General features: G+C 44.2%; 1 protein-coding gene across 1 annotated transcript; it reads left to right on the forward strand.

Moving 5' to 3' along the window:
• The first annotated feature begins 5,533 nt into the window (after nucleotides 1-5,533).
• LOC123107492 (ethylene-responsive transcription factor ERF071) lies at nucleotides 5,534-6,560 on the forward strand. Its single transcript, XM_044529479.1, has 2 exons — nucleotides 5,534-5,807; nucleotides 5,889-6,560. Exons 1-2 carry the CDS (start codon nucleotides 5,690-5,692, stop codon nucleotides 6,383-6,385), a joined length of 615 nt encoding a protein of 204 aa, XP_044385414.1. The 5' UTR covers nucleotides 5,534-5,689; the 3' UTR covers nucleotides 6,386-6,560.
• Nucleotides 6,561-16,644: the final 10,084 nt, after the last annotated feature.

Here is a 16,644-nt window from a genome sequence, read left to right on the forward strand (position 1 = left end):
TTGAGTAAGACTCAAAACCCGACCACGGCAGAAGATAGAGAGAGAATGAAAGTCATTCCCTATGCCTTAGCCATAGGTTCTATAAAGTATGCCATACTGTGTACCAGACCTATTGTATACCCTGCCCTGAGTTTGGCAAGGGAGTACAATAGTGATCTAGGAGTAGATCACTGGACATTGGTCAAAATTATCCTTAGTGGAATAAGGATATGTTTCTCGATTATGGAGGTGACAAAAGGTTCGTCGTAAAGGGTTACGTCGATGCAAGTTTTGACACTGATCCAGATGACTCTAAGTCTCAATCTGGATACATATTGAAAGTGGGAGCAATTAGCTAGAGTAGATCCACGCAGAGCATTGTTGACATAGAAATTTGCAAAATACTTACGGATCTGAATGTGGCAGACCCGTTGACTAAACTTCTCTCACAAGCAAAACATGATCACACCTCAGTACTCTTTGGGTGTTAATCACATAGCGATGTGAACTAGATTATTGACTCTAGTAAACCCTTTGGGTGTTGGTCACATGTCGATGTGAACTATGGGTGTTAATCACATGGTGATGTGAACTATTGATGTTAAATCACATGGCGATGTGAACTAGATTATTGACTCTAGTGCAAGTGGGAGACTGAAGGAAATATGCCCTAGAGGCAATAATGAAGTTATTATTCATGCTAGAATTGTATTAACCGGAAACATAATACATGTGTGAATACATAGACAAACAGAGTGTCACTAGTATGCCTCTACTTGACTAGCTCGTTGATCAAAGATGGTTATGTTTCCTAACCATAGACATGAGTTGTCATTTGATTAACGGGATCACATCATTAGGAGAATGATGTGATTGACATGACCCATTCCATTAGCTTAGCACCCGATCGTTTAGTATGTTGCTATTGCTTTCTTCATGACTTATACATGTTCCTATGACTATGAGATTATGCAACTCCCATTTACCGGAGGAACATTTTGTGTGCTATCAAACGTCACAACGTAAATGGGTGATTATAAAGGTGCTCTACAGGTGTCTCCAAAGGTACATGTTGGGTTGGCGTATTTCGAGATTAGGATTTGTCACTCCGATTGTCGGAGAGGTATCTCTGGGCCCTCTCAGTAATGCACATCACTCAAAGCCTTGCAAGCAATACAACTAATAAGTTAGTTGCAAGATGATGTATTACAGAACGAGTAAAGAGACTTGGCGGTAACGAGATTGAACTAGGTATTAAGATACCGATGATCGAATCTCGGGCAAGTAACATAGCGATGACAAAGGGAACAACGTATGTTGTTATGTGGTCTGACTGATAAAGATCTTCGTAGAATATGTGGGAGCTAATATGAGCATCCAGGTTCCGCTATTGGTTATTGACCGGAGAAGTGTCTCGATCATGTCTACATTGTTCTCGAACCCGTAGGGTCCGCACGCTTAACGTTACGATGATAGTTTTATTATGAGTTTATATATTTTGATGTACCGAAGGTTGTTCGGAGTCCCAGATATGATCATGGACTTGACGAGGAGTCTCGAAATGGTCGAGACATAAAGATCGATATACTGGTTGACTATATTTGGACACCGGAAAGGTTCCGGGTGAGATTGGGACAATACCGGATCACCGGGAGGTTACCGGAACCCCCCGGGAGGTATATGGGCCTTATTGGGCCTTAGTGGAAAGGAGGGGAAAGGAGCAAGGGAGGTGGCGCCCCCCCAAGCCCAATCCGAATTGGGAGGGGGGCCGGACCCCCCTTTCCTTCCTCCCTCCTTCCTCTTCCTTCCCTCTCCTACTCCTAATAGGAAAAAGGGGAGTCCTACTCCCTGTGGGAGTTGGACTCCCCCTTAGGGCGCGCCACCCTCCTTGGCCAGCCCCCTCCTCCACTCCTTTATATACGGGGGCAGGGGGCACCCCATAGACACAACATTGATCATTGATCTCTTAGTCGTGTGCGGTGCCCCCCTCCACCATAGTCCTCGATAATATTGTAGCGGTGCTTAGGCGAAGCCCTGCGACGGTAAAACATCAAGATCATCACCACGCCGTCGTGCTGACGGAACTCATCCCCGACACTTTGCTGGATCGGAGTCCGGGGATCGTCATCGAGCTGAACGTGTGCTAGAACTCGGAGGTGTCGTAGTTTCGATGCTTGATCGGTCGGGCCGTGAAGACGTACGACTACATCAACCGCGTTGTGCTAACGCTTCCGCTTCCGGTCTACGAGGGTACGTAGACAACACTCTTCCCTCTCGTTGCTATGCATCACCATGATCTTGCGTGTGCGTAGGAATTTTTTTTGAAATTACTACGTTCCCCAACATAATACACCAACAGGAGCCCCCAGGCCTTGGTCACACGTGCCGCCAGGCATCGTTGGGCGAGGCCAAAACAATGCATAGACAAAACAACGTTGATCTTATTGGGATGACGCCAATATTTTGGAATCTTCTTTGCTTCTTCGTTAATCCGAACTTGTGCCAGCCCCCGCCTTTCCTCCGGCATCCTTGTCGTCCAGGCGGTGCCCATTGTCTTGTCTAGGTCAGAAACCAGGAGCGCGTACGTATGTGGGCTGCCACTAGGTTTAGCCTAGTCAGGCCCACGATCACGCGTGGCTTGGGGTAACTTCCATCTTTGTTGTCACTCCCCCTCCTCCCCTTTTACCGCAGCCTCCCACGACACGGATTAGGCGCACGACGTGGGATTGGCGCAAAGCGGCGGTCGTAGATGTAAATGCCTTGAACAGAGGAGCCAGGACGCCGAACTGGCGAGAGTGGGCGGCTGGTGGAGTAATGCGCTCACCAGGAATGCAGGGCGTGGGATTGGCGAAGCAGGACGGTTACCCTAGGATAATGGAGAGCCAGCCTCCGAGCCTCTCCCTATATAGGGGGGAACTGCGGGAAGCGATGCTCATCTGCCCCCCCCCCCTTCTCCATTCTTTCTACAACTGCCACCACCATGGCAAGAGGAAGAGGCCGGGCTCGTGCTTCCGCCGTCGCAGCGAGAGCTTCTCCTCGGTATCACGCTCCTGCCTCGGTTGCGGCCGTGGAGGCCGGCTCTAATGCATAGGGCGGGGCCATAGGACGAGGTCGTGGTCGACGCAGCGCTCGTGGCCAGGGAGGCTGAAGCGAGGCGCCCGTCGTTCCACCTCCAGCTGCTCCACCGCCGGTGGAAGGCCACACAGAGAACACAACGCTTGAATTTGTTGTGGGGCTGCGAGACGCATCGCGAAGCCAGTTGCGTCTTCCTCGTCCTTTCGCCAGGATTATGGAGGTCGACCAGTCGCTCGGCCTGTGGCTACGCGTGAACGGTTGCCCCAATGGCGCCGTGTGGGTGAACATCGAGTACCCCGTGAACGGGTCATGTTCGTTACGCGCGGGTGGAAATCCTTCGCTCATGCCCGCTATCTGGCGGAGGGGCACCTCCTCCACTTCAAGTTGGTGGAGTCCGATACGCTCTCCGTGAAGTTCTTCGGGGCTTCCGACGTTCGCATGGAGTGCTGCCGGGAGAGCTCGAGCAACAGCGAAGGCTCCTCCTTGAGCGATAGCGACAAGGAGGACCCAGATCATGAAGACGACGACAGTGAGTCCCCGAGCGTCAAATCCGAAGACGATGACTCGGACTCCAGCTGAACGCCGGCAGCACCATCTTCTTCAGCTGGACACCGGCAGGATGTCCTGCCGGGAGCGCTTGGCCTAGGCGCCTCTTTTTTCCTCCTTCCACTTGATGTAAACCCTGGGAGGAAAGGGCCAAAGACACTATCGAGCACTTTTCCTTTTTCAGTAAACGTGTGACATTCAATGTGCTCAAATAAATGTGTATTATTCTCCTTACTCGTCTCTGTTTTTGCACGATTTTTAATTCAGCACCCTACGCTATTTGGACGTTTGTCGGGGTGCACACTTGCCGCGAGCGCTTCGAAGAGCTGGTCTTTAGCAGCCTGCTGGAAGTGTGACCACTGCAGCTGCACAGACTCCGCCGAACGGACTCGAGGGAGAGCTAGAGTGCAAAACGAAACATGACAAGGTTCCCTCGCGTATAGGTTTTCGTACAAATATAGGATCGCGCAAGGGGAATCTTCAAAATGTAAACAATGAAATTTTAGTTGAAAATGTTTTCGACTTATCTTATTTTGTTGTACTTCTCATCGTATGAAATGAACGCCAAACGTGCCAAACGCCATCCGAAATGGTGGTTACCCTATCGTCCTCCCCGAGAAACATGCACGTGAGGAATCCTTCTGTCTTTGTAGAAAAAGGAAGAAGAAGGACAGACAATGCGGATACATTGGCGGCATGTTAGTCATTTCATTCAAACAATGCGTAACCACATCATATTATGTATTAGTACGCAAGTAAATATAGATAAAAGTTTGTGGAATACTTAGCTTTATTCACATACACACAAGATCCTCTTCGCCTGGTTTCGTATAAAGGGTTACGAGTCTATGAGACCAGGCTTGTACAAAAGGGGTTGCCGGGACGAGGCTTGGCAACAGTGCCTTATGGGTAGAACTTGCAAAGATGCTTGATATTCCACGAGTTTTGCACACGGATACCATCTTCGGTCTCTAGACAGACTGCGTCAGGCCTGGTGACTCGTGCTACCCGCTAAGGGTCTTCCCACTTTGGCGTGCGTGTCAGCAGTCCTGGCGCCCGCAAAGCCTCCCGATTTGCGGGAAAAAGGATGTCCAGACCGGTCTGCGGACAAATACAAGACCGTGTTGGATGATAAGATATGTTCAAACGGCGTGATTCAGATATATTCGAGCGGTTTGAGGTCGCGTTGGAGATGCTGTAGCATTCAGTGAAAGATGAGGACTCTTTGCATCGGTTGGCTTTAAAACCTCCTATGGTTGTTGACAACAGAAGAAGCAAGAGGAACAAGTTGAATTTATGCATCTACATTTTCGCGTTATGAAAATTTAAAATATACAAGACTGTATCTATGATTTTCTATGGCTTACATTGTCGCGTTCTAAAGAGAAAATGACTCTGCATATGCCCGCATAAAAAATCCCGACTCCGTCACTGTCGGTTGCTGTTGTTTTGAGATAATCTGCGGACTATTTACCTGCCTATTTACGTTGAGATAAGTCAAGCACACCAAGATTGACTTGCATTCTGCGGCTAAAGTTACGTGGTTCTTGGCCATCGTGTTTAGTACTCTGTAAACTAATATAAGACTGTTTAAATAACTAAAATAGTGATCTAAACATTCTTATATTAGTTTACAGAGGGAGTAGTACACAGCTTCGTCTCGATCAGTCGTTCATCGCTGCGGCGTGCAGCGGTATCCACTTTCGTCTGCTCCAAGAATCAGAAAAAGGAGCCGCGTCAGGTTTCAATTCGGCTAAACAGCGGCAAAGAAACGGTGTGCGGCCTCCGTTCAAAGAAGAGAAAACGATATGCCGCCTCCGTCCAGCGCGTATTCGTTCCTCGATCCATTCCCTGGCTGGTGGCTGGCCCCCACAATTCCGACCTGTATATAAACACGGTGGCGGTAGCCTCATACCGTCCAACTCAACCCAATCCAACGTCCCGTCCGCCGCTGAAAGCACCCCTCCCAGTCCCAGCAGCCGCCTTGCTCCCCTTGTTTCCACTACGCTTTGGATCCATCGATCGATCGAGCCTTCTCCAGTTAGCCTTTCCCGCCACCTAAAAAGGCACCCCACGTCTCCATCCATCCATGTGCGGCGGCGCCATCATCTACGACTACATCCCGGCGCACCGCCGCCGGGTGTCCACCGCCGACTTCTGGCCCGACGCCGACCATTCCGACGCCCACAGCGCCGCCCCCGACAAAGGTAAACTCACCTCACAGTATTCCCTTTGGCAACGGGCGTCCGTGCGTAGGAGTAAAACTCATTGGTTTGGTTTGGTTGCAGCGCCGCGCGCGAAGCGGGGGCGGACGAACCAGTACCGCGGCATCCGGCAGCGGCCGTGGGGCAAGTGGGCGGCGGAGATCCGCGACCCCGTGAAGGGCGTCCGCGTCTGGCTCGGCACCTACCCCACCGCCGAGGCCGCCGCGCGCGCCTACGACCGCGCCGCGCGCCGCATCAGGGGCGCCAAGGCCAAGGTCAACTTCCCCAACGAGATCCTGGTCGGCGCGCCCGCGCACGAGGCCCCGTGCACGATGGCGGCCGTGCTCCCTTCCCCCAAGAAAGAGGAGGAGCCCGCGGCGTGCTCCTGCGAGGAGGTGAAGGCGCTCTCCGAGGAGCTGATGGCGTACGAGAGCTACATGAGCTTCCTCGGGGTCCCCTACATGGAGGGCGGGTCCGCGGCCGCGACCGCCCCTGCCGCCGTCGGTGTCGCCGCCGAGGATGCACCGGCCGAGCTATGGAGCTTCGAGGACAGCTACTACCCGGGGCCTCTGGGGCTCTGATTGTGTCGTGCTCGTAGTCTCCTGCCAGTCGCAGAAAACAGAGTCGATTCGCTCTTTCCCTTGTGTTTTGTTGAATTCATTTTTTCTCTCTTTGTTACTGTGGTGAATGCCTCAATGTAATCTCACAAATTTTCCATGTAAATTTTATCAACGGAAAGCGCTCTTCCCCGACGCACGGGCGGTGCTGCTGCAACGCTGCATCCTTCTGTTGGACACGCGGCGTGGGGAACTACTTCGGATCGTCTAGAGATGAACAGGTTGGCCAAGTGAGAGTGTGAGACGACTACTCCCACTGGAACTGCTGTGTGCCTCTCCAACCTGTGGGCTGACGTTACCAGTGGCAGCCCTATTGGTTTCTTTATATATGAAAATCGGAGAGGAAAAGCCTCTCTTTTGCTCAAAACAAAATAGTGTCAGCCCCTTTGTTTCCCACGGGCGGAACCCTGGGACTGGTGGGCCAGCCCACTATGCTAACTTTAGCTTCATCAAAAGTATTTGAAAAATGTTATAATCAGGCATTTGGAAAATGTTAAATTTGTATAAAAATGTTGACCATGTATTAAAAAATGTAAAAAAAATTGAATTTTTTTAGTAAAGCATTTTAAAAATGTGTAAAAAATGTTAACTAGGTATTCAACTTGCATTTGAAAAATGCTAACCAATGATTTTAAAAAATGTGTTTAGGATAAAATGTTGACCATTTATTAATTAAATATTAATTTTTATTGGGAAAATTTTAAACATGTATTTAAAAATGTTATTGACATATATGAAAAAGTAAATCAAAATCAAAATAAACTAAGAAAAAAGAAGGAAAAACTATAAAACAATGAAAGGCAAAAGGACAAACAATATGAGAAACGAAAAGAAAAAAATGCAAAAGGAACTGGAAAAGAAAACAAAAAGCAAAAGAAAATGATAAAAGAGGAAACAGAAGAAAAGAGAAGAAAAATAAAGAAAAGAAACACAGTGAAAACAAAAGAATAAACCAAAAAAACAGTGAGAAAAGAAAGAAAATATAGAAAATCAGGAAAAAACAGCAAAGCCGCCTATTTTACCCTCGACTAGGTCCTGCCCTTGACTTTACACGAAGCTGGAGTTAGCTTTAGTGGCTAGCAAAGCTGCCTTCTCTTCTCGCTTTCTTCTAAACGTGCGCTAACAGGTCGGGCCAATAGCTACAGCGTGGGGGCATTTTCTTCAGCGAGACAAAAATAGCTCTCGCTTAAAGCGAGATATAGTCTCTGCGGTTCCACATCGCAGTTATTCTCTTCTTCGCATTTCCTTTGTCGATTTTCAATTTTTCTTTCTTTCATATTTTTTGTTTTTTCGGTTCTCGGTCTTCTTTCCTTTTCTTTTATTGTTTTCCTTATTTTCCAAATACATGCAGTCTTTCTTCCAATACATGTTGAACATTTTCCATATACAGGTTAACTCTTTATTTTAAAGCGATCAACATTTTTTTAAACACATTGAACATTTTTCTAAAGGAATGTGCAAAACAATTGTTAAATGTTAGAACATTATCACAATTCGGCTTGAGTGGTGACCTATCTCAACTATGAGCATTTTTTCCAATGTCACAAACATTTTTATAAATGATACAAAACATTTTTGAATAACTCTAACATCTTTACACTGCATAAATATTTTTTAAAAATGTCAAGAATAATTTATTGAAATGCGTGAATATTTCTAAAATGTCAAAGATATTTTTCTGTATGTATGATTTTTTTTTCAAAACTATGCGAAGATTTTCCTACATTGTATAAACGTTTTCTGAAATTTCACTAACTTTTTTCTTAATGTATGAAATGATTTTTTTTTTAACTTCGAGAAGTTTATTTTACATTAAATATAGTTTCTAAATGTCACGAACATTTTCTTGAACATATGAAATGATTTTTCTTTTAAATTACGCAAAGAGTTTTTGACATTATATAAACCTGTTTCTAAACTGTCACGAAATTTTTTTGTAACATGTGAACAGATTTTTAAAATGTCTGAACATATGGTTTAAAGCTACGCAAATAATCCTAAATTAATTACGAAATTAAAAAATCCCCAAACATATTTTTAAAGGTACAAAGCATTTTTCTACAATTTTGTAAACTCTTTTTAAAAATTACGTGAACATTTGTGAAAAATTAGACGAATATTTTTTTTGAAACATGTGACATTTTAAAAATTCATAAATATTTTTTTACTAGTACAAATATATTTATAAATTTGGACAAATAATTTTCTTGCACTATGTCAGCATTTTCCTAAATGCGCGAAGAATCTTTTGAAAGTTTATGTCTTTTTAACATACATACTTAACACATTTCAATATATAAACAAGAATTGAAAAACACACAAAACCAATTTTTTGGGGGGGAAACACGCTTACTTTACTGCTCTAGTAAAAGGTTTACGGGAATTACCTTAGGGTCATGCAGATTCAAAAACCACACATGACGACCCAAGGTAGAGATAGAGTATGTTTCGCTAAGCTATCAACCTCAACATTAGAACGGTGTTCTTCGTGAACAAAAGAGCAAGAAACAAAGGATAAAGCTCGTTGGTCGATCTTGTGGAGGATGGTTGCATTTGATCGTAAAGATTCCTTCATCAAGTCACTCACCACACCTTTGCAATCAATTGCTATTTTTACCTTAAACAAGTGTAGATCTACAACCGAGGAAAGGCCTTCCGACATGCCATGGTCTCCGGAATCTCAGGATCATTCACTCGCTCAATCATCACTATGGAAGAACTCAAATAAACTCTTGACGAGTTAAGTGCCACTGCATTAAAAGAGCCGCGGGTACCATATCTGGCTACAACCACATCTACGTTAATTTCGTCCGTGCCTTGCTCGGGAGGGCTCAGGAGGGATCCATCTTGGAGCATTTGTGACAATTACCGTTGAGCCTGACTCAACGGCTTCTTATCAAATTCGGCTCTTGAGCGAACCTCTTAATGAATAGATGTGTCGGGCTCTGCAGCACTCCCTCATAAATAAGTTTTCGTATTGCACACCAAATAGCCCAAAGTGAAACTACCAAGGTTGATATTTGAGCATGTGATAATGATTCGAACATTGCAAAAAGCAATTTCCTGGCAATGGGTTTTGCCGCCCCTTGAATATGGTGAATCGGGTCATCTTCAGCCAGCGACCAAATACACTGCGCATGTGTGCACTGAATTTGCGAGTCTAGCTAGGAGTCACCAGCTCCGCAGATGTTGCATGCGCTGTTGGGTAACGCAGTAATTTCACAAAAATTCCTACACACACGCAAGATCTATCTAGGTGATGCATAGCAACGAGAGGGGAAGGGTGTTGTCCACGTACCCCCGTAGACCGTAAGCGGAAGCGTTATGATAACGCGGTTGATGTAGAAGAACGTCTTCACGATCCAAGGGATCTTAGCACCGAAGGTACGGCACCTCCGCGATCTGCACATGTTCATCTCGGTGACGTCCCACGAACTCTAGATCCAGCTAAGTGTCGAGGAAGAGTTTCGTCAGCACAACGGCGTGATGACGGTGATGATGAAGCTACCGGAACAGGGCTTCGCCTAAGCACCGCTATAATATGACCGAGATGAATTATGGTGGAGGGGGCACCGCACACGGTTAAGAAAATGATCTAATTGTGTCTATGGGGTGCCACCCTCCCCCGTATATAAAGGAGTGGAGGAGGGGGGAGGGCCGGCCCTCCATGGCGCGTCCTAGGGGAGTCCTACTCCCACCGGGAGTAGGATTTCCCCCTTCCAAGTAGTAGGAGTAGCAGAGAAGGAAGGGGAGGAGAGAGGGAAGGAAAGGGGGGCACCCAATTCGGATTGGGCTAGGGGGCGCGCCTCCCACCTTTTCCCTTCCTCTTCTCTATTCCACTAAGGTCCAATAAGGCCCATACACTCCCCGGGGGGTTCTGGTAACCTCTCGATACTCCGGAAAATGCCCGAACTCATCCGGAACCATTCCGATGTCCAAACATAGGCTTCCAATATATCGACCTTTATGTCTCGACCATTTCGAGACTCCTCGTCATGTCCATGATCATATCCGGAACTCCGAACTACCTTCGGTACATCAAAACACATAAACTCATAATACCAATCGTCACAGAACGTTAAGCGTGCGGACCCTACGAGTTCGAGAACTATGTAGACATGACCGAGACTCATCTTCGGTCAATAACCAATAGCGGAACCTGGATGCTCATATTGGTTCCTACATATTCTACAAAGATCTTTATCGGTCAAACCGCACAACAACATACGTTGTTCCCTTTGTCACCGGTATGTTACTTGTCCGAGATTCAATCGTTAGTATCTCAATACCTAGTTCAATCTCGTTACTGGCAAGTCTCTTTACTCGTTTCGTAATGCATCATCCCGAAACTAACTCATTAGTCACATTGCTTGCAAGGCTTATAGTGATGTGCATTACCGAGAGGGCCCAGAGATACCTCTCTGATACTCTAAGTGACAAATCCTAATCTCGATCTATGCCAACTCAACAAACACCATCGGAGACACCTGTAGAGCATCTTTATAGTCACCCGGTTACGTTGTGACATTTGATAGCACACTAAGTGTTCCTCCGGTATTTGGGAGTTGCATGATCTCATAGTCATAGGAACATGTATAAGTTATGGAAAAAGCAATAGCAACAAACTAAACGATCATCGTGCTAAGCTAACGGATGGGTCAAGTCAATCACATCATTCTATAATGATGTGATCCCGTTAACCAAATGACAACTCATGTCTATGGTCAGGAAACATAACCATCATTGATTCAACGAGCTAGTCAAGTAGAGGCATACTAGTGACATTCTGTTTGTCTATGTATTCACACATGTATTATGTTTCTGGTTAATACAATTCTAGCATGAATAATAAACATTTATCATGATATAAGGAAATATAAATAACAACTTTATTATTGCATCTAGGGCATATTTCCTTCAGTCTCCCACTTGCACTAGAGTCAATAATCTAGATTACATTGTAATGATTCTAACACCCATGGAGTCTTGGTGTTGATCATGTTTTGCTTGTGAGAGAGGCTTAGTCAACAGGTCTGCAACATTCAGATCCGTATGTATCTTGCAAATCTCTATGTCTCCCTCCTTGACTTGATCGCGGATGGAATTAAAGCGTCTCTTGATGTGCTTGATTCTCTTGTGAAATCTGAATTCCTTTGCCAAGGCAATTGCACCAGTATTGTCACAAAAGATTTTGATTGGACCCGATGCACTAGGTAACCTAGATCAGATATGAACTCCTTCATCCAGACTCCTTCATTTGCTGCTTATGAAGCATCTATGTACTCCGCTTCACACGTAGATCCCGCCACGACGCTCTGCTTGGAACTGCACCAACTGACAGCTCCACCATTTAATAAAAATACGTATCCGGTTTGTGACTTAGAATCATCCGGCTCAGTGTCAAAGCTTGCATCGACGTAACCGTTTACAACGAGCTCTTTGTCACCTCCATAAACGATAAACATATCCTTAGTCCTTTTCAGGTATTTCAGGATGTTCTTGACCGCTGTCTAGTGACCCACTGCTGGATTACTTTGGTACCTCCCTGCTAAACTAATAGCAAGGCACACATCAGGTCTGGTACACAACATTGTATACATGATAGAACCTATGACTGAAGCATAGGGAATGTCTTTCATTATCTCTCTATCTTCTGCAGTGGTCGGACATTGAGTCTGACTCAACTTCACACCTTGTAACACAGGCAAGAACCCTTTCTTTGCTTGATCCATTTTGAACTTCTTCTAAACTTTATCAAGGTATGTGCTTTGTGAAAGTCCAATTAAGCGTCTTGATCTATCTCCATAGATCTTGATGCCCAATATATAAGTAGCTTCACCGAGGTCTTTCATTGAAAAATTCTTATTCAAGTATCCTTTTATGCTATTCAGAAATTCAGTATCATTTCCGATCAACAATATGTCATCTACATATAATATCATAAATGCTACAGAGCTCCCACTCACTTTCTTGTAAATAAAGGCTTTTCCAAAAGTCTGTATAAAACCATATGCTTTGATCACACTATCAAAGCATATATTCCAACTCCGAGAGCTTGCACACTTTGTTAGCACCTTTTGGTTCGACAAAACCTTCTGGTTGCATCATATACAACTCTTTTTTAAGATATCCATTAAGGAATGCAGTTTTGACATCCATTTGCCAAATTTCATAATCATAAAATGCGGCAATTGCTAACATGATTAAGACAGACTTAAGCATCGCTAGGGTGAGAAGGTCTCATCATAGTCAACTCCTTGAACTTGTCGAAAACCTTTTGCAACAAGTCGAGCTTTGTAGACAGTAACATTACTGTCAGCGTCAGTCTTCTTCTTGAAGATCCATTTATTCTCTATGGCCTGCCGATCATCGGGCAAGTCAACCAAAGTCCACACTTTGTTCTCATACATGGATCCCATCTCAGATTTCATGGCATCAAGCCATTTTGCGGAATCTGGGCTCATCATCGCTTCCTCATAGTTCGTAGGTTCGTCATGGTCAAGTAACATCACATCCATAACAGGATTACCGTACCACTCTGGTGCGGATCTTACTCTGGTTAACATATGAGGTTCAGTAGTAACTTGATCAGAAGTTTCATGATCATCATCATTAGCTTCCTCACTTACTGGTGTAGGAATCACTGGAACTGATTTTAGTGATGAACTACTTTCCAATAAGGGAGAAGGTACAGTTACCTCATCAAGTTCTACTTTCCTCCCACTCACTTCTTTCGAGAGAAACTCCTTCTCTAGAAAGGATCCATTCTTAGTAACGAATATCTTGCCTTCAGATATGTGATAGAAGGTGTACCCAACAGTCTCTTTTGGGTATCCTATGAAGACACATTTCTCTGATTTGGGTTCGAGCTTATCAGGTTGAAGCTTTTTCACATAAGCATCGCAGCCCCAAACTTTAAGAAACGACAACTTGGGTTTCTTACCAAACCACAATTCATAAGGTGTCGTCTCAACGGATTTTGATGCCCTATTTATCGTGAATGCAGCCGACTCTAAAGCATAACCCCAAAACGATAGCGGTAAATCAGTGAGAGACATCATAGATCGCACCATATCTAATAAAGTGCGGTTACGACGTTCGAACACACCATTACGTTGTGGTGTTCCAGGTGGTGTGAGTTGCGAAACTATTCCGCATTGTTTCAAATGAAGACCAAACTCATAACTTAAATATTCACCTCCACGATCAGATCATTGATACGTCTCCGTCGTATCTATAATTTTTGATTGTTCCATGCCAATATTATTCAACTTTCATATACTTTTTGGCAACTTTTTATATTATTTTTGGTACTAACATATTGATCCAGTGCCCAGTGCCAGTTCCTGTTTGTTGCATGTTTTTTGTTTCGTAGAAAACCCATACCAGACGGAGTCCAAACGGAATAAAAACTGACGAAGATTTATTTTGGAATATTTATGAATTTTGGGAAGTGGAATCATCGTGAGACGGTGCCCGAGGGGGGCACGAGGTAGGGGGCGCGCCCCAGGGTGTCAGGCGCGCCCCTGACCCTCGTGGCCACCCCGTAAGGCGATTGGAGTCCTTCTTTCTCCGCAAGAAAGCTAATTTCCGGATAGAGATCGTGTTAAAATTTCAGCCCAATCGGAGTTACGAATATCCGGGAATATAAGAAACGGTGAAAGGGAAGAATCTGAGAATGCAGAAACAGAGAGACACAGAGAGACAGATCCAATCTTGGAGGGGCTCTCGCCCCTCCCATGCCATGCGAGCCAAGGACCAGAGGGGAAACCCTTCTCCCATCTAGGGAGGAGGTCAAGGAAGAAGAAGAAGAAGGGGGGCCCTCTCCCCCTTGCTTCCGGTGGCACCGGAGCGCTGCCGGGGCCATCACCATCACCGCCATCTTCACCAACAACTTCACCGCCATCATCACCAACTCTTCCCCCCTCTATGCAGCGGTATAACCTCTCTCTTACCCACTGTAATCTCTACTTAAACATGGTGCTCAACGCTATATATTAGTTCCCAATGATGTATGGCTATCCTATGATGTTTGAGTAGATCTGTTTTGTCCTAATGGCTATTTGATGATCGTGATTGGTTTGAGTTGTATGTTTTATTATTTGTGCTGTCCTATGGTGCTCTCCGTGTCGCGCAAGTGTGAGGGATTCCCGCTGTAGGGTTTGCAATATGCTTATGATTTGCTTATGGTGGGTGGCGTGAGTGATAGAAGCACAGACCCGAGTAAGTAGGTTGTTTGCGTATGGGATAAAGGGGACTTGATACTTTAATGCTATGGTTGGGTTTTACCTTAATGAATCTTTAGTAGTTGCAGATGCTTGCTAGAGTTCCAATCATAAGTGCATATGATCCAAGTAGAGAAAGTATGTTAGCTTATGCCTCTCCCTCAAATAAAATTGCAATAATGATTACCGGTCTAGTTATCGATTGCCTAGGGACAAATAACCTTCTTGTTGACAAAAGCTCTTTACTAAAACTAATTTAGTTGTGTCTTCATCTAAACAGCCCCTACTTTATATTTACTTGCTCTTTATTATCTTGCATACCTATCCAAAAACACCTACAAAGTACTTCTAGTTTCATACTTGTTTCTGATAAAGCGAACGTCAAGTGTGCGTAGAGTTGTATCGGTGGTCGATAGAACTTGAGGGGATATTTGTTCTACCTTTAGCTCCTCGTTGGGTTCGACAATCTTACTTATCGAAAGAGGCTACAATTGATCCCCTATACTTGTGGGTTATCAAGACCTTTTTCTGGTGCCGTTGCCGGGGAGCAATAGCGTGGGGTGAATATTCTCGCGTGTGCTTGTTTGCTTTATCACTAAGTAATTTTTATTTGCTATTCTTAGTTGTTTCCTATCTTTAGTTATGGGTAGGAAACACAAAATACCAAAAAAAATTAGTTGTACCTACTGAACCAATGGTTGAAGAACCAATCAAAATCTATCACACTGTTGAAGCTTATTACTTGGATCATCTTCGATCCCTATGTGCTCGTGCTGAAACCCCAACTAGTTTAGTTGAGGGCAAATCCTTAGATGAGCATGCTTGTTATGTGCGACACCGTATATCTGAAAAAGGGAAACTATTATGGGGTCAAGTTCAACATTTGCAATGCTATGCTTGAATTTATGTGAAATATATGATATAACTTGTTGTTCTGAAAACCCTAAGAAACACCTTACTTATCAATGTGAGTTTAGTAATAATGGAATCGTATCTTCGTATGCTAAGGGTGTTTATAATTACTATGATGTTCAACAAATTGAAGAATTTGTTGCTTTCAAGGGTGCTTTTTAAATTGCTTCTTTGATTGAAAAGTTTGATGCTACTCTTTACAAATCTGAAAATTTTGCTATACTTGAATATTGTTATGAGAATTATGCTTCTAATACCTATGTTAAACAATATATTGAGGAATACTCCGCTGTCCAAGAAGAGACTAATATTTTGCAGGAGTCTATGGAAGAAGAAATGGATGAAACTGTGAGCTCATTGGATGAAAAAGATGAGGAGGAGAGCGAAGAACAAAAGGAGGAAGAGCGGATTGATCACCCGTGCCCACCTTCTAATGAGAGTAACTATTAAACTCATACATTGTTTAATTCCCCTTCGTGCTTACCGTAGGATGATTGCTATGATGACTGTTATGATCCCATTGATTCTCTTGAAATATCCCTTTTTGATGATGCTTGCTATGCTTGTGGCCAAGATGCCAATATGAATGGTGCTTATGGAGATGAACTTGTTATAGTTCCTTATGTTAAACATGAAATTGTTGCTATTGCACCCACTCATGATAGTCCTATTATCTTTTTGAATTCTCCCGATTACACTATATCGGAGAAGTTTGCACTTATTAAGGATTACATTGATGGGTTGCCTTTTACCGTTGCACATGATGATTTTGATGAATATAATATGCATGTGCTTTCTGCTCCTACTTGCAATTATTATGAGAGAGGAACTATATCTCCACTTCTCTATGTTTTCAATACGATAAAATTGCAAGAAACTGTTTATACTATGCATTGGCCTTTACTATGTGTGCATGAATTGTTCTTTTATGACATGCCGATGCATAGGAAGAGAGTTACACTTCGTCATTGCTTGATATATGTTACTTTGTGCTCACTACTAAATTATAAATCATTGCTAATTAAAATTGGCTTTGATATACCTTGGGATCCCGGTGGATCCATTACTTGAGCACTACATGCCTAG

Source organism: Triticum aestivum, chromosome 5A (assembly GCF_018294505.1).
Source record: "Triticum aestivum cultivar Chinese Spring chromosome 5A, IWGSC CS RefSeq v2.1, whole genome shotgun sequence".
Classification (NCBI taxonomy): Eukaryota; Viridiplantae; Streptophyta; class Magnoliopsida; order Poales; family Poaceae; genus Triticum; species Triticum aestivum.